The 26,277-nt window shown below is 46.4% G+C and overlaps 1 protein-coding gene and 1 long non-coding RNA gene across 4 annotated transcripts; both read right to left on the bottom strand.

Moving 5' to 3' along the window:
- Positions 1 to 1,893: 1,893 nt before the first annotated feature.
- On the bottom strand, positions 1,894 to 7,264 carry LOC136304423 (inhibitor of nuclear factor kappa-B kinase subunit beta-like). Of its 3 annotated transcripts, none has more exons than XM_066207980.1 (9): positions 7,116 to 7,264; positions 6,941 to 7,002; positions 6,415 to 6,524; positions 6,109 to 6,158; positions 5,500 to 5,690; positions 5,166 to 5,313; positions 4,835 to 4,962; positions 4,027 to 4,117; positions 1,894 to 3,494 (listed from the first exon to the last, which is right to left on the bottom strand). In XM_066207980.1, exons 1-5 carry the CDS (start codon positions 7,228 to 7,230, stop codon positions 5,677 to 5,679), a joined length of 351 nt encoding a protein of 116 aa, XP_066064077.1. In that variant the 5' UTR covers positions 7,231 to 7,264; the 3' UTR covers positions 1,894 to 3,494; positions 4,027 to 4,117; positions 4,835 to 4,962; positions 5,166 to 5,313; positions 5,500 to 5,676. The 3 variants fall into 3 exon arrangements, with proteins under 3 accessions (XP_066064077.1, XP_066064078.1, XP_066064079.1); XM_066207981.1 differs by having other exon boundaries at positions 5,500 to 5,594; XM_066207982.1 differs by lacking the exon at positions 5,500 to 5,690.
- A 1,101-nt stretch (positions 7,265 to 8,365) lies between these two features.
- LOC136304422 (uncharacterized) lies at positions 8,366 to 9,959 on the bottom strand. Its single transcript, XR_010724559.1, has 4 exons — positions 9,875 to 9,959; positions 9,438 to 9,545; positions 9,001 to 9,130; positions 8,366 to 8,558 (listed from the first exon to the last, which is right to left on the bottom strand). It is a non-coding gene; the product is annotated as an uncharacterized lncRNA (long non-coding RNA).
- Positions 9,960 to 26,277: the final 16,318 nt, after the last annotated feature.

Below are 26,277 nucleotides of genomic sequence, written 5' to 3'. Positions count from 1 at the left end.
ATTCATACAATGCTTTTATAATAACACTAATAAGCTCATGCATATTTCAAAAGTTAAGCTCAGGATTGGTGCTCAGACTAAAAGTCAGCTACGCCTCTTTCTACATTTCTTTGTGGTTACATAGTTTGAGTAAGTTTTTGTTTTACCGTGCTTCTCCCTCATATCTTTCAGCTACAAGGTCTTGTTATCGTATCCCAGCTGTGCTCAAGGACATGCGAAGCTTGCTGCCTTGCTGGTTCTCATGAGAGTGCCTGTGTGCTCAGCAAAGCTCCCTCATGTCTACGTGACCTTTTGCAGCTAGCCAGTTATCAATCACACTCTCCAGACAGAAACTTTCTCCCTCAGAAATGCCCACGATGAAGGAGAAAGGCATGCATGGCATTGTGTTTGTTTCCAGCTGTCATCGCTGCGTAGCCCTAATCTTGGCATTCAGGTGGCCTGAGACGCTCTGAAGATGGTGTATTTAAACGATTATAATGCAACAGCATTGTTTTCAGTCTTATTCTCATAACTGAAGTCTCCTTTATGTGTTACTGCACACTGGCTTACTTGAGACAAGCAACCAGGTTATCTGGGTGGGTTGGTTTTGTTTTTGGCTTGTTTGGTTTGGTTTTTTTTGTCAGAACCTTAAACTGTAGGTCTCTGGCAAGTCTTGTTCCGTTCTGCAAGCAAAACATGCTTTGTGCAAAAAAAAATAGGAGCAGGAGTCTGCCAGCTCCAGCTAGGAAGTAGTGAGCCTGGGTTCAGGGAAGTATTGGATCTCTTGGTTCATTTTAGGAGATAATGTCAAATCATTGTGGGGAAGGGTTAATCTTAAGAGTTACTAAACAAAGCAAGGCCTGACACACTTGCATCTATTACAAACAGGAATGACAGCACTGAGTTTGGTGGGTCTGTTTATCAGAAGGTTACTAATAAGGTTGAGACATCAGTCAATCTTGCATGGACTGCTGGCAGTAACAACACACGTTTTGGTATTGCTGGAAAGTACCAAATGGATGAGAAGACTTCCGTTGTGGTAAGAATTTTGTTACAGAAATGAGTATTTCAAGCTCCCCTAAATACTGAAAATTTGTAATGAAGCAGTTGCTTGAACTAGTTACTGAGGAAGTATGGTAGATTGCGAACTGTGGCTTCTGTTGTGGTACAAATTTAAACTGGGACCTCACACATCGTACTTGTGAACTTATGGAGGAAAAGAAATCTTAAATATAATTTTGTCCATAGTGAAATAGTCTGACTAGTGTGCTTGGAATAGCATGCTACTGTGCTGAAAAATGTCTTTTAAAAGACAATGAAAGTGTCCTTTTAATTCTTAAATCCATAATGTAAAACCATATTATAATTACAATGGTGGAAGTTTACCTGAGCTTACAGCCTTCTCCTAACAGTAAGTTAACCATTGAAAGTTAGCTGACGTGTGTGTTTTAAGACCAAGAACTGAAGTAGCAAGCATTTATGTTTCAAAACAACAATTAGTTCCAGGACCACTGAACCAAAATTGAAAATGAGAAATACTGTTGTTAAGAGCTCAAAACTTAGTAATGCAAAAAGGGGATTGCATATTCATGTATTTCTTGCTCATTAGAAGAAAAAAGAAAATCACTCCTGAGTGATGTGAACAAGACAGGCTCTGAGGGACTGCAGTAAGTAGCTCTTTAAAAGATATAAAGACATAATAGACGAGGCAGTGAAAAACAGCATGGCATTCTGTGAAGGCAGAATTCGCACCATTTGCTTAAGCTGAAAACTCCTGAGAAAAGGAAAAGATTGGAACATGCTTCTAAGAGAGGTTGGTCTCCAAGTAGCTCAAGAGTGTTAATGCATAGGCCACCTTCTCAGGGGACTGAGATTCTTCTGTATGAATACATACACAGTTTATAAATACTGTGATTTTTTTTTTATAGGCTAAAGTGAACAATGCCAGCCTCATTGGAATTGGTTACACTCATGCCCTTCGACCTGGTACGCAGTTCTCACTGGTAGCAGCAAATGGTGTTAAGTACTACACTATGGTATAATTCACTGTCATCTTAAGAACAGACTAGATGAACAAAGGAGCTAGAAGTCTACGCAGACTCAGAGAACTAAAGGATGTCTGTGTATGCAAGTTCCTGTGGCAACTAAGCCACATTAGTGAGGTCAAGGACCTGAGGAAGAGCACTGTACTGGGATGTCAGTGCATGATGGTTCTCGTGACTTGCTTTTGTAGGTGTAAAGCTGACCCTCTCAGGCTTGATTGATGGCAAGAATTTCAGTGCTGGAGGTCACAAAATTGGGCTGGGATTTGAGCTGGAAGCCTAACACAGCTTTAAGTAAAACAACTGGTGGTGCTCTGGAAGATGAAGGAAAAGTGTACCCGGTGCATTTCAGCCTTAATATTACTCGGAAATTTGAAGAAGTGTGAACTTTCTACTCTGCCCAAGAATGACTTTAACCCAATGCTGAAGTCCAGAGTGTGCCAGCACAACAAAGGAAGACACTTGAAGGCATGCATGGAAGTTGTGATGTTTGTGCCACATTTCAGTTTCCTGTATTTTAAATCTGTTCCAAAAAAACCAAAAGAAAATCCAACCTCTCCCTATTATTGTATTGCATTTTGCATGTCCTATACTTCACAGCCTTTTATAAAAGGAGGTCTCTGTGTTGTAGTGGAAATTTGGGGTTAGAACAGAATGAAATAAATTGGTCACAGTCAGAACACAAGGTTGGTGTGTGTTGACTCTCACCAAGGTTCCATCCAGCTGGGTTTTTTGGTCTTTTTTTCATCTTTTCATGCAACTTTAAGCATGGTTAATAGATAATCTGCAAATGCTTTGTTACACGATACCTGTACACTGAAGATTTCCTTCTTTGGTTTCCAGGCTAACATTCTTACACCTCTCACGTTTTAGAGACCTGCACAGTGAAAGCAGTTTTTTCCATTATAGTGTTATTGAGCGCATCAAAAAGAGCAAACCAAAAGTTTACATGTTTTAGATAATTTCGTTCCCATACAGGAAACAAGTATTAGGTAAGTACAACCATTACACTTAAAGAAAAAAAGTGCAAATCAGCAAAGTTAAGCAATTAAGTTCACAGTTCATTAGGAAGGTGACATCTACCAGTGACTGGGTGTACCTTGTCCATTGTTCATTAGAAAGCCTAAAATGCAGCAAAACAGCCACAGGCGATGCCCAAGGGAAGACGTATCAGGACAGAGATCTGCTGTCTTAAGGCACAATTAAGAACATTCTCCAAGCAGTTAGAACAGGCATTCCCTAATGTATCTTTGTGAAAGTGTCTGAGAAGTGGATACTAAAAGCTAAGCCATATGTATCACATAAGCAGTTGGTGACAGTAGAAGGCAGCTGATATTCCCTTCTCAGAGGAAGCAGCTTTTCACAGTTGGCTTCCCAAAGCAGCATGGCTTCAGAGGCAACCAGAGTGATTCTACATCTGGGTTTGTTCTGGATTGTTTGTTTCTTCTACCTGAAGCTGCAGCCAGCTCCAGTCTAGAGGCAAAAGAATAAATGAAATTCAACACCAGGCTACAGTTGAGCTTTTTCTAAAATAAAGGTAAAGTGTGTTAAGAGGTATAAAAAATTTACTGGGAACAAATTGGTCAATTTCATGATGAGCCACGTGACTGCTGTCAAGGAAACAACCTACTTGCACTCTCCAGTATTTTACTCTCTCTTCAATATTCTGCATTGTTAAATTAAGGATCCCTGACACCCGCTCATCCCAAATTTGTGTGCAGTTTTGCAGTAGTTTTGTACAACAGCCAAGTGCTTTGCCCCATCCTTTACTGTTTAGCGCAGCAAGTTCCCAGCATGTGGCTCCCAGTTTTGGCAAGCAGAATATGTCAGGCGCAGATTATGAGGGAACCGGTGCTTCCTATCTCTGTGCATCTCCTACTCTCCCCCCTGGCCATGAGTAAAATGCAGATTTCATTTAGCTGTGTTAGTGGTGGCGAAGTTGCACATTCAGAACTTCGAAGCCAGGCACTTCCTTAGTCCATTTACAGAAGAGTGAATACATTACCAAGAAACTCTGCTCTTGATCCTTCATTGTGTCATGCATCACATTTTCTAGTTGGCTACAAAGTTCCCGAGATTCCAGCAGCAGCTCCTCACTGAAAGGGGCAATTATTACACTATTAATTTCTGTGGCAGTTTAAAGAGATGCTGCCTCTATCATTAAGAAATACTTCTGGCAGATACGCTGCAGAACACTGAAGTTAGTCAGGACATAGGCTTGTAATTCATACTGCAACTTGAAAAGTTGGTGGCAGCCCCTGATTTACCAAACGGGGGAAAGGAAATGTATTCCAAGATGGAATTGGGTTCTTATTAGGTGGAAACACTGCTGCTAGAGGAAAAGCTGAGAAGCCTATAAACTTAAGGATGGGGCAACAGGCAAAAAAACAAACCAAGGTCTTTCATTCCAAGTGGTAACCCAGTTCAATTAAGCAAGCCGGAACTACGCATGCAGCAGTCTCAATGACACAGCTCAGCTACTGTGACCTTACATGACAATACTTCAACAGTTCTTGCTGGCAGTGTACTTCCAAGTGAGCCCAACCATCTCAGATTAAAGGAAGAAAACCAAAAAACCACTTTTGTTACTGAGGCTGGGGGAAGTGAAGCCATGCATGATACCCAATTTTCATACGGAAGATCTGAAAGCCCCAGCAAGTCTTAACTACCAAGTAAACTAAGGCTGCTGACAATGCAAGCTGAACACAAAGCGTAAAATATGAGAAACCCTGTGTGCCATTATTGCAGAAAGCAGGAAGCCTAGCTTTGTAGTGGTGGCATTAGCAGCCGAAGAACTCCAGACTTTGCCTCACCTTTTTCTTACAGATTCTGATAAATTGAATGTTCCAGAAGGGACTTGCAGCAGCAGTTGACCTGAGCTACCAAGACGGGATGTGTTCACGCTCTCTGGACTGCCAGTAACAGGACCACGCACTTTACTCTGAAGAAAACACAGAATATTCAGAGTGTTATTGTTCCCACTAGTTTTCAGCAGCCGGGAATATGAGACAACCTGGAACTTGGCTTTCATACTGATTCAAAAGAAAGAAAAGAACCATAGGATACACTCAATTTACTATTGTTTCAGTAGCCTGTGCTACAAACCATATTCTCAGGTTAAAGGGGAGTTCTTATTTTACTTACACAAGCAATTTTCAGCAAGTTCCACAGTTCCTTCTGTCGTTTCTCCTGAAGCCTAACAGCTGTTTCCTCATCTTCACTCATCAGATTCATCACTTTCTCCACTCTGGGGAACAATTCCAATGCCTTCTGTTTTCAAACTACAGTTTTACTATTAAAAAAATAAAAACTAATCAGATCACACATGGGCCACTGCAGTAGGAGAACAGTTCTGAAGTTAATTATTTTCTGTTAACACTGCAAGATCTCAAGAGTCATATGCAATGAGTTTTAAACCTTCTCTTGCTGGAAGAGAAAATACCTTCTCTCAACTCTGAATAAAATGTACAAAGCTCACCTGAGCTGAGCATAAATGACTCAAACTTTTTTTTCAGAGGTCTGGATTGCCTGTAGAAGCAGTCGTACTATTTCCTGGCTGTCACCGCCTGTCCTCTGATCCGGAATGAGAGCCAATATTACACAGAAAGGTCGGTTTATAGGACAGAGTGAGAAGATTCTTAGCGGCTCATTTCCACTACTGCTTTAATCCTGAAACAGCCAAAGTTCAGGATATGCGAGTTTGAGTGGGATGAATTACACTGAATTTTAGCCACCTTCTTCAAAATTTAAAGAACTTGAAAAGGAGAGTTGGGACTGTATCAAAGGAACAGTCGTGTCTTTCATCCTTTCTACCCAGAAAGGTTGTTTGTTGCTTATGGCAACAGCCTGCTCTGAGAAGAGCTCCAGAGGAGTTTCGAGAGCAGCTCACAAAGCACCAAGAAAGGAAGGCTGGCCTAGTGTGAAACTGACTCCCTGACTTCCCTCTCGAGAAAAGGCAATCCAGGAGAGCCCATGTGCTGCTAGTGTCTGGGCAGGCCTAGAAGTCAGATAGTTTTCTCAGTGATCGTTACTACACCTCCAAAGTTACACACAAAGCAAGCTGACCTTGAGCTAAAGCGTCTTTTACCTCTTGGCTTCTCTCTGAGTCTTCGGTACAGCTCTCTGGCTTGTTCTTCTCTAGAAGAAAAAAGCAGGAAAGAAAAGGATTTCCAAAGAACCAAAACATGGAACAAATAGTTTGAGAACTCAAATCTTTTCTATACCTGTCTGCCATTTCAGAACAATGACAGATGAGTCAAAAAACATCTTTAGTGTTAAAGTGCTCCCAGTCCCCCACAATTTGGGTGGAAGAAACAGCCCTTTCACTGTCCTCTAGTGAGTAAGCTTAGCCAGAAACACTCCTGCATCTGAAGCTCAAGGTAGTTCAACTCACAAATCCTCCAGTGTTCCTCCTTGTTTACGACCTAGCGGGCTTCTCTGCAGGTCCACGATGTCTGTCTGCAGGGCCATCATCCTCTTCACTACCTGCTCCACATCATCTTCCTAAAAGCAGGGTAGAACATAAGCAACACAACAGTCTCATACCTAGAGACACTACCACTCACACTCACATTGGTTCTTCCTTTCTCATTCTTATTTCTAAACAAACCAACAAGATGCAAACAGCAGCCTTGGCCAAAGACAAACGAGTCGTTTCAATTCAAGGAAATTCCAAGACGTTTCTGGGGCTTCGCCAAGATCTCCCATTTCCCCCTAAGCCTTACAACAGAATGAGCTTCATGTAGTACTAATAATGGACAAAAATTGTGCCACACAAACCAAGGCAATGTGAAATCTGACATCAGGGCAGATACAAGGGGCTTCTATTTAAGGCAGGGACAATGAAGCTAAAGGGGGAGGAGGGGAGAGATAACAAAAACAAACCTCTTTATGACTAGCAGTTAGATTTAGAAACATACCCACCCACAAAGTTCCACAGCTTGCTCCATCTCTTTCCAGGCAAACAGCAGCTTCTCAGAAGCTACAGGAATCAAAGAAGGGTGACTGGCTTTCTCAGGTTCACAGAGAAGGAGGCAGGTGTTTTTGTGAGGAGAAGAGTCATGAAAAGACCCGTTTGCCAGATGCTATACTCACTAACTCCAAACTCAATCTGCTCTTTATACTTTTCCAGGTCAATTTGGATGCTTGTTTTAAAGAAGTCCAGCTTTGCTTCCAGCTGCTGAGAAAGGGAGGCCATAGAATTCTTCATCTTCCAGAGGGCACTATTGTAACGCAACAGATTCATCCTGCAAGGACAAGAAGGTCCTATTAGCCTCTGAAAGTAGAAATCCACCAGGCTTTCATTTACATCCAAAACAGATACTTGAGATAGCGCTGAGGACAAATGCAGTTGTGCCAAAGGGCTAACTCTCCACTTTTCATGAATTGCATACAGCTCCAATCACGGGCTTCCCCATTCCAACAGGGTCCCATTTCTGTCTTCCCTTCCACCAGCGCACAAAGACAGAGATAAGTATTGTGGAGAAACGGCCACCGTACATGGCTGCTCGCTGCCCCTGCTGAAGCCGATTACAGTCCTCTTTCAGCATCCGCATCGTCTGCCAGATCTGACCCCACACTTTCCGCAACTGGAAAAGGTGGAGATTCTTCTTTGGATCCTGAACTGAAAACAGAGGAGGTGGGAGAAAGGGAAATGGACATATCAGCGTGAAGCAGGAATACTGTGTTATCACAAACCAGACCAAAACATTGCTCCTTTGAGGGGCATGTTACTGCCTGCAAAGCCTAGAGCTGGATAACCCCTGTGCAGCTCCCCTAGCATGTCAAAATCAAACACCTCCCTTTTTTAGTTATTCTGATAAACTGAATGAATGACAGTCCATTTTACTGCTTCTTCAGTCCCAATACGCAAAAGCTCCCTCTACTCTTTGTGCATGATACAGACCACAAAACACAGACGCCCCTCTCAACACTGACCCCGGCCCGCCCTTCATATTCATGCCAGAGGAGTCCTTACGGATGCAGCCAACACTTTCTGGATGAGGACGCAAGGCCACCTGAGCCTCAGGAAACTTTCTTGTTATCAAAGAGGAAGAGAAGGTCTGTGTCTGCTGCTGCAGTATCATTCCCCTGCACAAGACAAAAGACCCAACCAGGTTTTCTTGGGAAGAGCAAGCCTTGGCAACACCACAAACAGAAGAGTCCTCCTCAACCAAACACAGAGCACCAAAGGCAACAGGCTGCCTACGCTACAGTGGCTGTTAGGTCTGTGAGGTTACCATGACAAAAGCATGCCACAACAGCAGGGAGTGCTGTGATCCCAAAGCGAGTGCAGTGACTTCTGATTCACTCAAACTTAAGAAAGGGAATACCGAGACTCACCTTGCCATCAGCTGTATGTTTAGTGACCAACTTCTGAGAAAACAATTCAAGTCCTGCTTCCTGCACTAGTTCCTGGTCCTGTTCTGGAATTCCTGTATCTGACTGAATCCTGGCCTTCACACTCTGCAGAGTCTCTTCCTCTGTCACAGGGTAGGTGTGCACAGTTCCCGTAACCATGTTCAAAGCGTGAAGCACCTACCAGAAGAGTAGCATGGCATGAGAAAGGCTGAAGATACATTGGTCATCTTAGAGCAGAGATTGAGGGACCGAAAAAATGACCACCAAGAAACTCTTCAAAGCACTTGGCAGAATCAAGAAGTCACTTTACAGCTACTTCCTAACATTATGGCAAAGTTCTTGTCCTCCATCAAGTGGAAGAGAGGCCACATGGCAGTTAAATACCTGTAGAATCCTCTATCAGAATATGGAACCAAGCATGCACAGAAGCTATTCGCTACTCCCAACAAGCTCAGGGAGTATTTGTCCTCAAAGAAGCAAGAGGAAAGCACCTGTCACTAACGATCAGGAGACAGTTCTATGAGTTTCTGCCTCACTCTTCCTCCTAAGTCCAGGATTCAGAGGCTCAGGAAACTGCTCTCTGGAAAACTTTTTAGGGTAATACAGACATATTGCTTACCTTCAAGTTCAAAATGTCATCCAATGCTTTGAAACACCCATTGGGTCCATAGGTAGGATCTGTACCTCTCTGACGTGGGTGCCACATTAACATGAGTTGCGGCCATTTCTCCAGCCTCCCAGACAAAACACTGAGCAACAAAAACCAGATCAGAAAAGGTAAAAGTTCATTGGCAGTAACGATACGGCCTGTTCTGTGTGGGAGGACTGACAAAACTGCCCCCCTCCTTCTCCCTCCAGCACTCCACCTCTCCCCATCACAAACGCAGTGTTTAGAAGGCAGAAACCAAGACTACACAAGTCTGACAAGTGACAGTAGTACTGCCTGTGTCACGCACTCAATGTATTCACAGATTAACACAGTAAGGCATATAACACAAACTTGGTCCTTTTGCAGAAGAATCAGTTTATCTCAGCACAGCAATTTTTAGTACTCACCTGTTTAGATTGTTGGGGCAGGGCAAACTGCTAGAAAACTTGACTTCTCCGGATAAGTCTTCTGAAACAACAATATCCAGCTCACTCTTCTGATGCACTTTTGTATGCCTAATGTAAGCGAGTACAATGGTGAAAAAATTGCCCGCCTTTCCCAGCCTGCATGCTAGTAGGCTCTTGAAAGCTACTCTTGACATATAATACAGATGCCACTTTGGTTTCTGTTACCTGCCCTGCGGGAGTCAGCCCTTATCCCATAGAGCAAGGATCAGGAATGCTGAACTTGCTCAGGTGAGTCAAGCCCCCGTGAAAGGGGTCACTTTCCAAAAGGGCAAGAAACATGGGGATATTATCCTCAGAATCAAGGGACCACACTTCTGCTTCCTGTAAACAGGAAAGTCACATCATGCCCACTTACCACCCAGCCACGGTTCACTCACCATTGCACTGGCTGCCAGTTGGGTAGGAATGGTCGGAAGCCTGTAATGCACTCAAAGGAAGCGTGCCAAAGCTCCAGGAATCCACTGTCACCCTATACTTCTGCTGTTCCAGCAGCTCTGGGGCCTGATACAGTTTACCTCCCCAGACTCCCAACACTTTTGGGAAATGATCAAGATCATAAAAGGTCAGTCTGAAATGGAGTCACTAAGGTCACTACTGTATATCTGGAGAGTGGACTCAGGACTAAAAGGGTTTCCATAGTTCACACAACTGAAGGTACTGCCACCACTTACCAATGTCAGATAACAAGATAAGAATAGCTTCTTCCCGCAAGCCACAGCAATTCTCCAGCTGGTCCAGGTACTGCAAGTAAGGAACACAGAATGTAGTCTTTCCCTTCTCTATCCCGAGGGAACTCCAGAGTTCCACAAATTCTCAGGGATGCAAGAAGTTTCAGCAACAGCAATTAAATTCTCCAGAAGCACAAAACTCTATGGACTGTGACTTGCGGTAGCAGCAATTACAGCTTTGTGCCTTGGTTTAATTGCATGGGAAAGAAGATGAAAGAAGTCACTGTCATCCCGTTTTCATCCTCCTATTTGTTCCATCCCTCTTTGCCTGACAGTATCAACTCCCATCTGAGGCCTAAGGTCTGTGTTTTAGCTATGGGCAGATTATAGCAAAGGTCAGAAAAGCCTTAGGATTAGAACTACCATGTGTTATCTCTTCCTATGACAGACAAGAGTTCATCACTTTCAGGAAGGGTACAGCCTACAGATGCACCTACCCCACAATGGTACCACATCTACATGACACCTTACAATCTTCCACTAGGGATCAATGAAGGTTCTCTCCCAAGAGTACTGATAGACGAGTCAGACTATGTAAATCGATTTGGAGAAAGCAGAAACTCTTCTTGGTGGATTGAAGAGGGCTTTGAAGTGTAAAGCTGCTGAAGAGATTAGAGGGAATAATGTATAGTTGTGACTGCATAGAAGGGACATACAGAAAGATGCTGCAACAAATAAATGAGACTATCAGAAAAAAAGCTAGCCTGCCAGACCATTGCCATAACTCTGCCTTTTTAGCAAAAGCGTATGATACTAGTAAAAACTAAAGGCTTAGTTGGGAAGAATCGGTAGAAATATTGAAAATAAGTCCTCACCTATCATCAAGCAAAGTCATTTTGCCTACACATTCTCTACACAAGAGAGAATCTTCACTCTCACCCAAAGTAGCAGTCTACAAGAAATGCAGATCCTCTTAAACCACAGTTAACACAAACTGACCCTTCAGCAGACCCTCTGCAAGAGATCTCTTAAGTAGGTGTCAGTAATCAGAATCTCAATTAACGCATTTAAATCACCATTACACTGCATCATCAGATAAGCCCATCTCTCTAATAGTGCACATGGTACTACTGTTGGCATCCTACAATTTAGGGAAAAAGTACTTGGAATTTACTTCTGTATTATTCCCCAGGAAGCACTCTCTCAGTTTCCTCCAGATGTAAATGAGTGTGCTTTAGCTTATCGAGTTTCTAAGTTTATCAAGTAAAAGCACATCTGCATCCAGCCTGGCAGTTTCCCTAGGAAGACCAGGACAGTTAGACCAGACAGCTGAGAAGTGATGGGTTGAAAAAATGTATAAAAAGAATTCTCATCATTTAAAACTTTCATTTAAAGTTACACCTTGAACTCCATTCACACTGTAAACTTCCTTTGTTCAACATCCTATCTTTTGTCTCTACAGATAATTTGATCTTTAGAGCTGATGTGAAAAACACTCCGAATGGAAGGCAAGCTCCCATGTCTCCTTGTGCTGGTAGGAGCAATCATGACTGCCCAGTGCCAGGTAAGAGGCTAAGGCATCAAATAATTCTCTTGCCATCTTCCTGTATTTTCAGCAGCATTTCTTTGCCATTGGCTGCAGCTGTCTGCATCAGACAGAATGAGAATCTGCTTAGCTCACTACAAACCAGAGGAAGAAAAATGTTACAAAGTGGTCTATCATTGTGGATGTGTTATGTGTTATCCTGGCTCGTTTTCATTTCAAGACTTGCAAGTAAACAAGTCTTCTCCGGGTATTCTTGGTGTATCTGTTCACTGTCACCTTTCACTGTTAATAAGAACTCCATTGTAACCAGCCTTCCGTCTTCTATGGTCATCATCTTCATCACTATTCTCACTTAAAACTGCACGTCAGTGGTTCCCTTGTCCCCTCACTTTAAGCCTCACACCACACACAGCTTGAGTAAATGCTACACAATTCCAGAACGTTTACTCCCTTTCTCAAAAAATTGCTATCCCACCTTTCCTCCTTCTTATCTTCTTTCTCTTGTGGCCTAATCAAAGAAGCTTTCTAAATTGGTTTCCTCCATTAAACTTTATCCAAAATATTTCATTTAACTGGCTGCAAGAGACATGTCTCTTAAAGATAATCAAGCTACAAAGTCTCACGGGGAAACTGCATGTCAGTGAGCAAAAGTAACTGCTTGTTGACTGTACCTACCTTGGAAATTATTTGCTTGAACCTCCTTCAAATAGCAGAAAGCTGGCAAGCTTTAGTTAGCATTTGCAACGCCCCAAGAACACATAAGGACTTCACACACAATGTGAGTACGGCATATCCCAAATTCACCTCACTCAGATGACAAGCAATCACCTGGTAATCTGTGGAACAAAATGATTTACAATTCTTAGGAACCCATACTGAGGTACTAGAGGCACTTTTCACTGTACTGTCTGACAAGAGGGCAGACAATTCCTCAGAGCTTCCTGATTTATATGCCCTTAAGAAAAGGACTGACTCTTTGAAGGCACTTGTTCTCTCATCTTTTTTAAGAGAGCAGTTACTCACAGAATTAACCTTCTTTGCTTGCAGGGCTTACACATGCATTTCAAACGAGGAGCCAGATCTAGAGGTAAGCCAGGCTAACTAAAACCATGTTAGCTGGAGCATTATGAACATGGGAGGGGAATGCAAATCATGCTGAGGAAACAGAGCCTGAGAGCTTTTTGTCATGGTTATGTGGATAAGAGATTCAGAAGGCAAAATACCAGAGCGTTAATACCATCCACAACAAAGTTTTCCCCTCCCTCTGCTCTTCTTGAAAGAAAGAGAGACGAGTCAATAGTGGTACAGTACATTTGGCAGCACAGCAGCAAGAGAGATGGGACAATTGTGGTCGGAGAAGGAAAAAGGGCAACCCATTAGACAGATGCTCCCATCACAGATGCTTTTCTCCTGGAAATAGAAGGGAGTCCTTTTGCTCAGCCAGGTCTTTTCCCTGAACTAAAAGAGGATTTCCTTTCTCTGATTACAGCCATTTGCACAGATAATTCATCTGCAGAAATTTACCAATACGGGGGACCTGGCTGAGGCTTTCAGGGAGCAGAATCGAATACTGTAGGTGTGGCAGTGGTTGGAGTCACTGCCACACTGTGCCTGTCAGAGGTAACTATGACAAAGAAAAAGGAAATGGTGAGAGCTTGTCCATCTAATCATCCACTGTCAGGGCCAGAGTTACTGCACAGAAAATTTGTCTGGGAATAGAAGAGGATAGAAAAGAAAATACCAGTATACACTGTCATGGGCGGGACTAAGTGGGAGTGGGCATGGAGCTGAGAAAGTCTGATAGAATATGTGGAGAGAATGAAACAGAGAAAAAATTGAAGCGCTACACAAAAAGGCTGTAAGCACATGGCAATAACAGGTGGGTAGGGAAAAACAGAACAGGCTAAAAGAGACTGACAGGAAAATGAAAGGTGTGTCTACATTTCCAGCTTCTTGCTTCTGTGAAATCTAACAGTATTTCCTGGCTTTTGCTTATTCCACAGCCTGCACCAGAAATAAAGGCTACAATGGTGGCCAGTGTTCACAGGCATATTATTCCCCACAGCTCTTCATCTGCCAGTGCCACCAAGGTTTCTCAGGGAAGCGGTGTGAAATAGGTGAGTATACCGCAGCAACTGCTGTGAACAATGCTATTGGGGTTAGCTGTGCAGTACACAAGGATGAGATACTCAGAAGCTCCTGCTGTAGGCTAGGCTCTCTAGTAAGTTGTCTTTTTTTATTCTAAAGCTAATACTACAAAGAACTTTTAAGCACATCTTGGTTGTTCTAGGTGTCTCTTAATAAAACTCTAAATTTTGTAACTGAAGACCTTCATATACACTTACAGACTGCCTGACAGGGCATTTTCACTGACTTACTAGACAAGACATTTGAGAGCCAAGTTTAAACAGAATAGAGACTGGGGAAACTGTCAGGGAAAAGAATTGGTATGCTGTCCTTAGATTTTCAGATCTTACCTTGTTTTCAGATACTGAAGTTAAATGCTACAAAGACACTGGAGTAACATATAGGGGTATCTGGAGCACGGCAGAGAGTGGAACTGAATGTTTAAATTGGAATAGCAATGGCCTGGTGGACTGGTTCTCTCCACAAGCAGAGAAGCTTCTGCAGCACGGAAAGTGCGTCTCCTAGCCTGGGAAGCGAGAAAGCGCCTGCTCGCCGCGACTAGTAACTAATAACTAGGACTGGTTCCATTGACGCATGCCACACGAGTTTCTTCACCTTACATAGCTTTCATTTCTACTTATGAATGCAATTGACTTTCCCTGCTGTTACTAGTTTTCCTCAGATTTTTAGTCCAGAGGGACTTTTATCCAAAAGGTCCAGGGACAAATAAGCACCAGAGTTTAACTTAACTGTGTTTTCATTCATTTCCACTGTGCTTAAAATTCAAGACTTAAATAAAACTGAAAACACTCCTTCTGCAGTATCCTATACGCAGAATTTGAAAGTTTAAGTAAACTTTAGCATTCCAAGTAACAAGAATTTCCTGTGATCCCCATTTTAATGATGGAGAAGTGGAGCCTCCTCACAATTCCACAGGAGAGCTGGCAAAACCAGGAATGGGTGTCATAATTTCGATCTTTAACCACAGGCATATATTATTTGCTAGATAATATTTTTGTTACGTTGTCTCTGAATTCTGCACATTGTACTGCTCAATGCTGTTCTGATTAGTAAGACGAGCTTGCTTTTCAACCTACTTTGTAACTGTATTTGCCTGAGCTCCCTCCTCTTACTGCATTCTTATGGTGCAAATGGTGTAAGTCGTTAACTTTCTATTACTGTATTCTGTCTCAGCTGTGCTTTTGATGATTACTTGCATCGTGCACTGGGAACGTGTGGGCACGAGGAACTGTGTGGTCTCCGTACTATGGCTGCCTCTTCTTACTGACATCTCTTGACAGGCAGTTTTTCTGGCTGGAAGCTTTGATTCTCAAATAATATGCTAATAGTTAATTATGCTGTCTTCTGATTGTGATGGAACGTGAACAACTGTATTAATAACTAAAATGGGCTTTTTCTTTTCCATGTGTAGTGGTTTGGAAGCAAAACAAATGAGAGGCTCCAAGTCAGAGATACAATTTAATAGGAAAAAAAAAAAAAAGGAAAGAAAGTAAACTAAAATAGATGCAATAATACAAAAGACCACTGACAGAGTCAGAATACAACCTGAGCGCAGTGATGAAAGCAGTCCAGATGAGGTGGTCTTCCTGAAGCAGTGATCCTGTAGAAAGGTCTGGTAGCTCGGGTCCTCTGGGAATCCAGTGGGTAAGCACCCCTCTGGTGTTCAGAGTCTCAGCTTATATCCAGGCTGGAATGCTGGGTTCCTCCCTCTGGGCGGAGCATCTCACAATGGGATGGTGAGTCATGTGATAAGGCCTGATGGGCCCATTAACAGGAGGTAGTCCAGGAGGGGGTTATCTGTGAGCTGTGCAGCAAAGGTGCTGATGGGCCCATTAACAGAAGATAAGCCAGAGTGGAGGAGGCAGGGAGCACTGCCTCACCTGGTTTCAGCAGTTCATGAAGATGGTGATAGAATATACTTCAACCCAGGACAAATTTTTAAAGCCCCAAAATCCCCTAAATTCACCCCAAAATTTCCACCCAAAATCCCAAAAATTCACCCCAAAATTTCCCCCCAAAATGCCAAAAATCACCCCAAAATTCCCACTAAAAATTGGAACTTTTAGAGCCCCAAAATCCCCCAAAATTCACCCAAAATGCCCCAAAAATGACCCCAAAGATTCCCACTAAAAATCGGGATTTCAGAGCCCCAAAATCCCAGAACATGACCCCAAAATCCCGACTGAAAACTGAGATTTTTTTAAGCCCCAAAAGCTCCCAAATTCACCCCAAACTTCCCACCCAAAATTCCCCCAAAATTCCCATTAAAATTGAAATTTTTAGAGCCCAAAGATCCCCAGAATTCACTCCAAAATTTCCTGCTTAAAGTGGGAATTTTTAGAGCCCCCAAATCCCAAAAATTCCCCCCAAAAATTGAGATTTTTAAAGCCCCAAAATCCCCCAAATTCACCCCAAAATTCCCACCTAAAATCCCTCAAAAAACCGCAAAATTCCCACTAAAAATTGGAATTTTTAAAGCCCCAAAATCCCCTAAATTCACCCCAAAATTTCCACCCCAAATCCCAAAAATTTACTCCAAAATTCCCCCCCAAAATTGAGATTTTTAAAGCCCAAAAATCCCCTAAATTCACCCCAAAATTTCCACCCAAAATCCCTAAAAATGACCCTAAAATTTCCACTGAAAACTGAAATTTTTTAAGCCTCAAAATCCCTCAAATTTACCCCAAAATTCCCCCCAAAAATTGGGATTTTTAGAGCCCCAAGAATCCCAAAAATTCACCCAAAAACTCGAATTTTTGAAGCCCTAAAATCCCCAAAATTCACCCCAAAATTTCCACCCAAAATCCCAAAAATTTACTCCAAAAATTCCCACTGAAAATTGGGATTTTTAAAGCACCCAAATCCCCAAAATTCACCCCAAAATTCCAACTAAAAATTGGGATTTTCAGAGGCCCAAAATCCCCCCAAAAAACCCCAAAATCCCCACTAAAAATTGAAACTTTTAGAGCCCCAAAATCCCCCAAAATTCACCCAAAATGCCCCCAAAATGCCCCCAAAAATTCCCATTAAAAATCAGGATTTCAGAGCCCCCAAATCCCAGAAAATGACCCCAAAATTCCGACTGAAAAATGGGATTTTTAGAAGCCCCAAAATCCCCCAAGTTCACCCCAAAATTCCCACTAAAAATCCCTCCATTAAAACCCAAAATTCCCACTAAAAATTGGGATTTTCAGAGCCCCAAAATCCCCAAAAATTCACCCAAAATGCCCCAAAAATGACCCCAAAAATTCCCACTAAAAATCGAGATTTCAGAGCCCCAAAATCGGAAAAAATGTCCCCAAAATCCCGACTGAAAACTGAGATTTTTTTAAGCCCCAAAATCCCTCAAATTCACCCCAAAATTCCCACCCAAAATTCCCACTAAAATTGAGATTTTTTAGAGCCCAAAAAACCCCAAAATTCACCCCAAAATTTCCTGCTGAAAGTGGGAATTTTTAAAGCCCCAAAATTCCCCCCAAAATTCCCACCTAAAATCCCTCAAAAACCCCCAAAATTCTCACTAAAAACTGGGATTTTTAGAGCCCCAAAAATCCCAAAAATTCACCCAAAAATTGGAATTTTTAAAGCCCCAAAATCCCCTAAATTCACCCCAAAATTTCCACCCAAAATCCCCTAAATTCACCCCAAAATTCCCACTAAAAATTGGAACTTTTAGAGCCCCAAAATCCCCCAAAATTCACCCAAAATGCCCCAAAAATGACCCCAAAAATTCCCATTAAAAATCGGGATTTCAGAGCTCCAAAATCTCAAAAAATGACCCCAAAATTCTGACTGAAAAATGGGATTTTTGAAGCCCCAAAATTACCCAAATTCACCCCAAAATTCCCAGCAAAAATCCCCCAAAATTCTCACTAAAATTGAGATTTTTGGAGGCCCCAAATCCCCAAAAATGACCCCAAAATTCCCACTAAAAATTAAAATTTTTAGGAGCCCCAAAATCCCCAAAATTCACCCAAAAATTGGAATTTTTGAAGTCCCAAAACCCCCAAAATTCACCCCAAAATTCCCACTAAAAATTTGGATTTTTAAAGCCCCCAAATCCCCCAAATTCACCCAAAATTCCCACTGAAAATTGGGATTTTTGATGCCCCAAAATCCCCAAAATTCTCCCCAAAAGTCCCATAAAACCCCCAAACCCCCTCCCAGTACAAACCTGTACAAACCAGTAAAGAAAAACCCCAAACCAGTATAAACCAGTACAAACCAGTCACCCCAAATCCCTTCCCAGTTCATCCCACTTCATCCCAGTGACCCCTAAACCCCCTCCCAGTACAAACCAGTAAGGAAAACCCCCAAACCAGTACAAACCAGTATAAACCAGTAACTCCCGGTATCCCCCAGCGCCGGGCCCTGGCCCTGAGCCGCTCCCTGGAGGCTGCTGAGCGTCGAGAGATCCCAGTTCAAACCAGTATGGACAGGTGAGGGCACTGGGACGGGGACTGGGAGGCACTGGTTTATACTGGGATGAACTGGGAGTGGGTTTGGGGGTCACTGGTTTATACTGGGATGAACTGGGAGTGGGTTTGGGGTCACTGGTTTGTACTGGGATGGACTGGGAGAGGGTTTGGGAGTCACTAGTTTATACTGGGATGGACTGGGAGTGGGTTTGGGGGTTACTGGTTTATACTGGTTTAAACTGGTTTCGGGGTTTCTGGGCGTGGTGTAACCTTTGCCCCTCCCCCCACAGGTGAACCGACCACGCCCCTCATCAGGCCACGCCCCCTTCCCTTATATAGATCGACAACAAGGGCGGGACAAGCTGGGCGGGGCCTGGGGGTTAATGGGTTCTACTGGGAGGGAGTGCGAGGGGCCAACGCAGCTCTGACCCCGCCCACCGCGCCGATATGCAAATTTATGTAAATGAGAGCACCAATAAACGTGAATGACGTCACTGACCACGGGGACTGGGAGTTACTGGTTTGTACTGGGAGGGGCCTGGGCGTGGCTCTGACCCCTCCCCCCTCACTGATGCACCAGCCTTATGTAAATTTATGCAAATGAGAGGCAAAATAAACGCGGGTGACGTCATTTGTACGCCGAGGAGGAAAGCGGCGCTGGGGGAATGATGGGATAAACTGAGGCACAGAGCGCCGCAGGGCATGACGGGATACACCAAGGCGCAAAGCGGCGCGGGGCATGACGGGATACAGCGAGGCACAAAGCGGCGCCGTGGGGAATGACGGGATACACCGAGGTGCAAAGCAGTGCCGCAGGGCATGACGGGATACAGCGAGGCGCTAAGCAGCGCGGGGCACGATGGGATACACCGAGGCGCAGATCGGCGCCGCGGGGCCCGACGGGATACACCGAGGCCCCAAATGACCCCAAAATTGTCCCAAATTTCCCCCCAAAAAAATCCGCCCCAAATTTCCCCAAAAATTCCCCTCAAACTTCCCCAAAATCTAAAAAAATTCCCAAAATTTCCTCAAAAGTCGCAAAAAATCCCCAAATTTTACCAAAATCCCCCCCAAAATTCCCAAAATGTCTTCAAAAATCCCCAATATTCTTCAAAATTCCCCAAATATCTCCCGCAAAATTGTCCCCAAATCCGCCCAAAATCGACCAAAATTCTCCCGAATTTCCCCCCATAAACAGCCCACAAAAATTCCCAAAATTTCCTCAAAAATTCCCCAAATTTTACCCAAATTCCCCCAAATAACCCCCAAATTTCCGGAAAAAAACCCCCAAATTTCCCCCCAAAAGACCAAATTTTTTTCCCAAATTCCTCCCAAAATCCCCCAAAATTTCCCCCCAAATCCCCTGAATTTTCCCAAAATCCCCAAAATTCCCCCAATTTTTTCCAAATTACCCGAAATTTCCCCCAAATTCTCTCAAATTTCCCAAAAAATCCCCCCAAATTTGCCCCAAAATGACCCCAAATCCTCAAAAGTCTCCCAAAATTCCTTCAAAACTCCCCAAAATTCCCCCAAATTTTCCCAAAATCCGCCAAATTCTCTCCCCGCAGAGCGCCCACTGGTGGCCCTCAAGGTCGGAAAGTTTTGGGGGAAAAACCCCCAAATTTGGGGAAATTTGGGGTAAAAATTTGAGAATTTGGGGGAAATTTGGGATTTTTGGAGTCATTTTTAGGGGAATTTTGGGGGGAAAATGGAGGATTTGGGAAATCTGGGAGAATTTTGGGGAAATTTTGGGAGATTTGGGTGAAAATTGGGAATTTGGGGATTTTGGGGGGAATTTTTAGGGGATTTTGGGGGAAAATCGGGAAAATTTTGGGTTTTTTGATGGTTTGGGGTCGTTTTTAGGGGGATTTTTGGGGAAAATTTGGGGGGAAAACCCCAAAATTTGGGAAAATTGGGAAAAAAATTGGGAACATTTGGGGGGATTTGAAAAATTTGGGAATTTTTGTGGAAAATTTTGTGGAAAATTTTGGGGGAATTTTTTGAGGATTCTGTGGGAAACTTTTGGAATATTAAAAAAATTGGGAAAAATTGGGAAAAAAATTGGGAAAAATGGGGAAAAATTGGGAAAAAATTGGGAAAATGGGGGGAAAAATTTTGGGAATTTTTTCGGGGAAAAAAATTGGAATTTTGGGGGGGGGAAATTTGGAGTTTTTGGGAAGTTTGGGGATTTTTGTGGGAATTTTGAGGGATCCCCCCTCTGCCCCATAGATCCCGAATCCCAAACCCCGCCCCACAGATCCCATCCCCGCCCCTCAGATGACTCCTGCCCCACAGATTGTCCCGCCCCCGTCTCTGCCCCACAGGAGCCGCTGGAGCCGCCCCATAGGATCCGGCGCCCCCCGAGTGACCTCCTGAGCAACCCCTGCCACGGTGAGCCCCACGGCTGAGCCCTGACCCACGGATCTGTGACCCACGGCTGAGCCCTGCCCCACAGAGCCCTGACCCACGGATCTGTGACCCACGGCTGAGCCCTGACCCACAGAGCCCTGACCCACAGAGCCCTGACCCACGGATCTGTGACCCACGGCTGAGCCCTGACCCACAGAGCCCTGACCCACAGAGCCCTGACCCACAGAGCCCTGACCCACGGATCTGCGACCCACGGCTGAGCCCTGACCCACAGAGCCCTGACCCATAGATCTGTGACCCACGGCTGAGCCCTGACCCACAGAGCCCTGACCCACAGAGCCCTGACCCACGGATCTGTGACCCACGGCTGAGCCCTGACCCACAGACCCACAGAGCCCGGACCCACAGAGCCCTGACCCATAGTACTGTGACCCACGGCTGAGCCCTGACCCACAGAGCCCTGACCCATAGTACTGTGACCCACGGCTGAGCCCTGACCCACAGAGCCCTGACCCATAGTACTGTGACCACAGAGCCCTGACCCACAGAGCCCTGACCCACAGAGCCCTGACCCAGAGAGCCCTGACCCACAGAGCCCTGCCCCACAGAGCCCTGACCCATAGTACTGTGACCACAGAGCCCTGCCCCACAGAGCCCTGCCCCACAGAGCCCTGCCCCATAGTACTGTGACCACAGAGCCCTGACCCACAGAGCCCTGACCCACAGAGCCCTGACCCAGAGAGCCCTGACCCACAGAGCCCTGCCCCACAGAGCCCTGACCCATAGATCTGTGACCCACAGAGCCCTGCCCCACAGAGCCCTGCCCCACAGAGCCCTGACCCACAGAGCCCTGACCCATAGTACTGTGACCCATGGCTGAGCCCTGACCCACAGAGCCCTGATCCACAGATCCCGGACCCACAGAGCCCTGACCCAGAGAGCCCTGACCCATAGATCTGTGACCCACAGATCCCTGCCCCACAGATCCCTACCCCACAGATCCCTGCCCCACAGATCCCTGCCTTGCCAGGGGCCGGGGCTCAGGCCTTGGCCTTTTGGATTCATGGAACACATCCAGGTTTGCTCAGCACCAGAGACACCTTTGCCTTGTCTGTCCCCACCTGTCACCAGTGCCTGCAGTGATGGAACCTGGGGACACTTTCTCCATTGGGTCTCTCTGTGTTTCTCATTAAAACTGCAAAAAACTTCAGTGTTTTAATTTACCTTTGAGCTCTTGAGAAGTTTTTGGAACACTCTTTCAGGGACAGAGTTGAATGGAAACACCAAATCCACGGGAGGGTCATTCAAGTCCTTGTGCTGTTTCTGTGCTGCTGAGCTGGGCCGGGCTCCTGGCACAGAGGCAGCTCCTTGCAACAAAGGAAACTTTTAGAAAGACATTTCTCCTGAGGAGAAATCCTCCTTCAGATGGGTCACCTGTATTATTTGAAATGTAGACTCAGAGTGAAAGTTTACAGTGGCATAACAACCTTTTCTGTTCCTTTCTCATTAATTGTTAACCCTCTCCTTTTTGTTTGTTATGGTTAATTTTGCTTTTAACAGTAGAGAACATCATTCTTACATGGAATATTAGGTTTTGCACTTAGGCTAACTGATATCTACGCCTGTAGAACCCATACCTATGGAATATTAAGTTTTAAATACAATACGTACGTTTCATGAGCAGAAAACCACGTTGAACTAAACAAGTGTCCCCCAGCCCCTCCAGGATCCCCAACTGTTCCCTCAGCGCCCATTCCCCGCCCCCAAAGCGTCCCCGGATCCCTTGAACGCTGCGACCCCACAGATTTCCCTTAGAGCGACTTCAGGGATTCATCTCCAATCATCCCCCCTGGCCTCGGAGCCCCTCGGAACACGGTTCTGCGCCTAAAAACTCCTGCCCCGCCCGGGGCCCTAGAGAGCTCGGTTACAGCTCCCCAAGCTCCCCGCAAGTGCTCCCGAGCCGTACACGTTCCCCCCGAGGACCTCAAATCGCGGCTCGGACACAAAAGTGTCCCCAAAGCGCCTTCCCGGAGCCCCAGACGCCCCGTTCGAGCCACTTCCGGGACTACAGCTCCCAGCATGCTCCGCGGCGCACTCGGAGCGCTACTCCAGCCGTGACTCCATCTCCCATCATGCCCCGCGCCCCGCCGACAGCCATTGGAGCTGCGCCTCGACCTCCCGTGATGCTCCGCGGCGCCGTTCAACCCTGTTCTACCCGCGCCTACAACTCCCATCATCCCCCGCGCCCCAGAGAGTCCCCTCAGAGCCCCCCAGGTGCCCGCCCGGACCCCGAAGGGCCCCGGATTCCCCTCCCTGACCTCCAAGTGCCCCCCTGGACCTTGAATTGTCCGACAGAATCCCTAAGTGCCCCTCCAAGTGTCCACCCGCTTCCCAAATGTGTCCTCCAGACCCTCAAGTTCTCTCCAAATTCCCTGCCCCAAATGTGCCCCAGAAATGTCTCCATGAACCCCAAAGTTGCCCCTTTTACCCTGTCGGAGAAAATGCTAAAGAAGATGACAAAAGGACTAAAAATAGAGCAAATCAGCATGAAGAAGAAGAAATCAATAGCCAGTAGTGGTCAATCAATTCATGAAGGGAAGTGTGTTACTTAGAACCAATGACCAATAACTTTCTTCGTTGCTAAAAATGTATTGATTTTTTAATGTCAATATAAAAATTGGCTAATAAAATATAGAAAAATGTTATTATAAAAAAATTAAATTTCTAATTTTATTATTTACATAAGTTTGTTTTTATAAAAAAATGCTGAATTTTCTTTGATGTTTTGGGAGCGCAGTCCAAGGTGGGTGATGTCACACGTGGTGAGGTTGGGTGAGAAGCAGGTTGTCCAAACAGGGTCAGCCTGCAAGGGGCTCATTCTTCGCTGTGCTCAGAACTCCTAAGGAGACATTCAGCACCAAGATCACCTAAAGAACGCTTCAGTCAACTCTTCAATGAAATGAAAAATAAAAAAAATACTCCTGCAATTAAAAAACCAAAAATCACGAGGTGCGCCTTGATATCTTCCTCCTTAAGGGAATTCCGAACTGATTCCAAGCAGCTGCACAAGCCGTGGAGACTTGAAGACAACTGAAGGAAGACCAAGAGCTCCGCAGGGATTTCGGTGGTTTTTTATCAGGTGGATTTGGGGCTGAGTCCAGGAGCCCCGAGGAACAGACCCCTGAGGAACACCACTGGTGACCGGCTGCCAGCTGGATGCGGCGCCATTCCCCACCACCCTCTGCCTTTGCCTCCCCAGCAAAGAGTGCTCCTGTCCAAGCCGTGGGCCGCCGGCTTTCCCAGGAGTGTGCTGTGGGAGACAGTGTCAAAGGCCTTGCTGAAGTCCAAACAGACAACATCCAAAGCCTCTCCCACATCCACCACGCAGGTCGCCTGTTCATAGAAGAGGCAGGTTGGTCAAACAACACCTGCCCCTCCTAAACCCGTGCTGGCTGGCTCTGATCCCCGGGCCGTCCTGTAGGTGCTGCATGATGACACTCAATATAAACTGCTCCGTGACCTTACCGGGTACTGAGGTCAGGCTAACTGGCCTCTAATTACCAGTTCCTCCTTCCCACCCTTTGTGTGAATGGCTGTCACATTGGCCAGTTTCCGGTCCTCCGGAACCTCACCAGTGAGCCAGGACTGTTGGTAAATGATGGAGAGCGGCTTCACAAGCTCATCTGCCAGCTCCCTCATCACCCTGTGGTGGATCCCACTTGGGCCCACAGATCTGTGAACATCCATTTGGCTCAGCAGTTCTCTGGCTGCCTCCTCCTGGATAACAGGGGCACCATTCTATTCCCTGACACCATCTACCAGCCCAGGAGGGCAGCTGTCCTGAGCACAAGCCATATTCCCACTAAAGACTGAGGCAAAGAAGGCATTAAGCACTTCTGCCATCTCCTCATCTGCAGTTCCTAAGTTCCCTCCCACATCCAGCAGAGAACAAAGGTCGGTTTTTAGCCTTCCTTTTGCCGTAATATATTTGTAAAACCATTTTTTATTTTCCTTCACAAACTTGCTGCCGTTGGTAGGACATTTAGTGACAGAAGCTGCAGCTCGTTCTCCAGGAAGGGTTCTTGGAAAGAGCAGACAGGACTGTGGAGAAGATTCTGGGAAAGCTGAAACAGCTTTTAAAAAATGAAACAAAAATGGAAAGAACCAATCCAAGATGGTTTTCTCTATTTATTTCTATGCTCCCCTTTTCCATTTTGCACTACTTCTCCATCTCATTAACTACAAATGGATCTCACCTCTAAGATCCATGACTTGGCAAGTTTTGGACGCTGTAAAATACCATGAGCTACACACAATTTGCCTACCCCCGTTTTTCTTGGAAAGCAATGCTGGAGACGCAAGTGCAGTGCTTGGGCCAGGTACGAATTCTGCATTCAAGGAATGTTCTCTGACAGTGTGTGACCCTCAGCAGGGACAATGCACAGCAGCGGCCAAGGGGATTGCTCTGCCACAGTGCAGGAGTCAAGGCTCTGGGTCTTGGCTCAACGGGGCAAAGTTCCCGTGTTTGGAAGGCTCAGGGGCTGCCCCCGGGGCGCACGGGGCTCGGCGTGGCGCTGAGCGGGCAACGGACAAACGGCCCCGGGGAAAAACGGCCCCGGGGCTTCAGTTGCAGCGGCAGCAGCGGCAGCAGCGGCAGCAGCGGCAGCAGCGGCAGCAGCGGCAGCAGCGGCAGCAGTGGCAGCAGCAGCAGCAGCAGCAGCAAAAAAAAAAAAGCTCCTCTTGCGACTCCCTCCTGCTTCTCCTCTCCCTCTCCTGCAGTCCCACACCCGCTCCCAGTCTCCCTGTCCCGGTGTCCCCCTCCTCTCCCAGTGTCCCTCTCCCCTGCAGGGCCGGGCCATGCCCCCGGCCCGCCCCCGGCCCCGGGCGGGGCTGCCCCGTCCCCGCCCCCGGGCCTCCCACCGCGCTCTCGCCTCCGCCCGCCTCCGGCTGTCCTGGCGATGGCGGTGCTGGGCGGGGATCGGTGCCTGGGCCAGGGACAGTATCGCCGCGCTTTGCCTCCGCCTGTTCCGAGCCCGGCCCCGGCCCCTCCCGGGCCCCGCGGACACACGCGGCGCGGCCGCTCCCGCCGCCTGCGCTGCGCCTTCCCCGGCCCGAGCTCCGCCGCTGGCCAGCGCGGCCGCCGGCCCCGAGCCGCCAGTGTCGCCTTCCCAGGAGCGAACGCCTGGGGATGCCCGGCCTGGGGTGGTTGAGGGGCGCTCAGGGGCCGTTCCTGGCCCCAGGCCGAGCGCTGACAGCCGCGTCTCACCGGCAGGGAAGGCGCAGCGGGGCCTCCAGGAGCTGTACCGGCTGGGTTCGCTGCTGGGGCGCGGCGACTTCGGAACTGTCTTCGCGGCGACGCGGCTTTCGGATGGCGCCCCGGTGAGCGGCGGGCGCAGGAGGAGGGGGTGCAGGAGGAGGAGGAGAAGGGCGGAGGAGGAGGAAGAGGATGGGGCTGGGCAGGGCGGGCGGTGAGCTCAGCCCGCTGCTCCCCTTGCCTTGCAGGTGGCCATCAAAAGGGTGCCACGGAACCGCGTCCGGCACTGGGGAGAGCTGGTGAGTGAGCGGGGGCCAGCGGGAGAAGCCGGGGCGTGCCGGGCGGGGACGAGCCGAGGCCCGGCAGGGTGGAATCC

This window comes from Chamaea fasciata, unplaced genomic scaffold, assembly GCF_029207755.1.
Source record: "Chamaea fasciata isolate MVZ Bird 193981 ecotype frontalis unplaced genomic scaffold, bChaFas1.0.hap1 SCAF_86, whole genome shotgun sequence".
Lineage (NCBI taxonomy): Eukaryota > Metazoa > Chordata > Aves > Passeriformes > Sylviidae > Chamaea > Chamaea fasciata.
The sequence above is the reverse complement of the archived record's forward strand: the minus strand, read 5'-3'. Positions and strand labels throughout refer to the sequence as shown.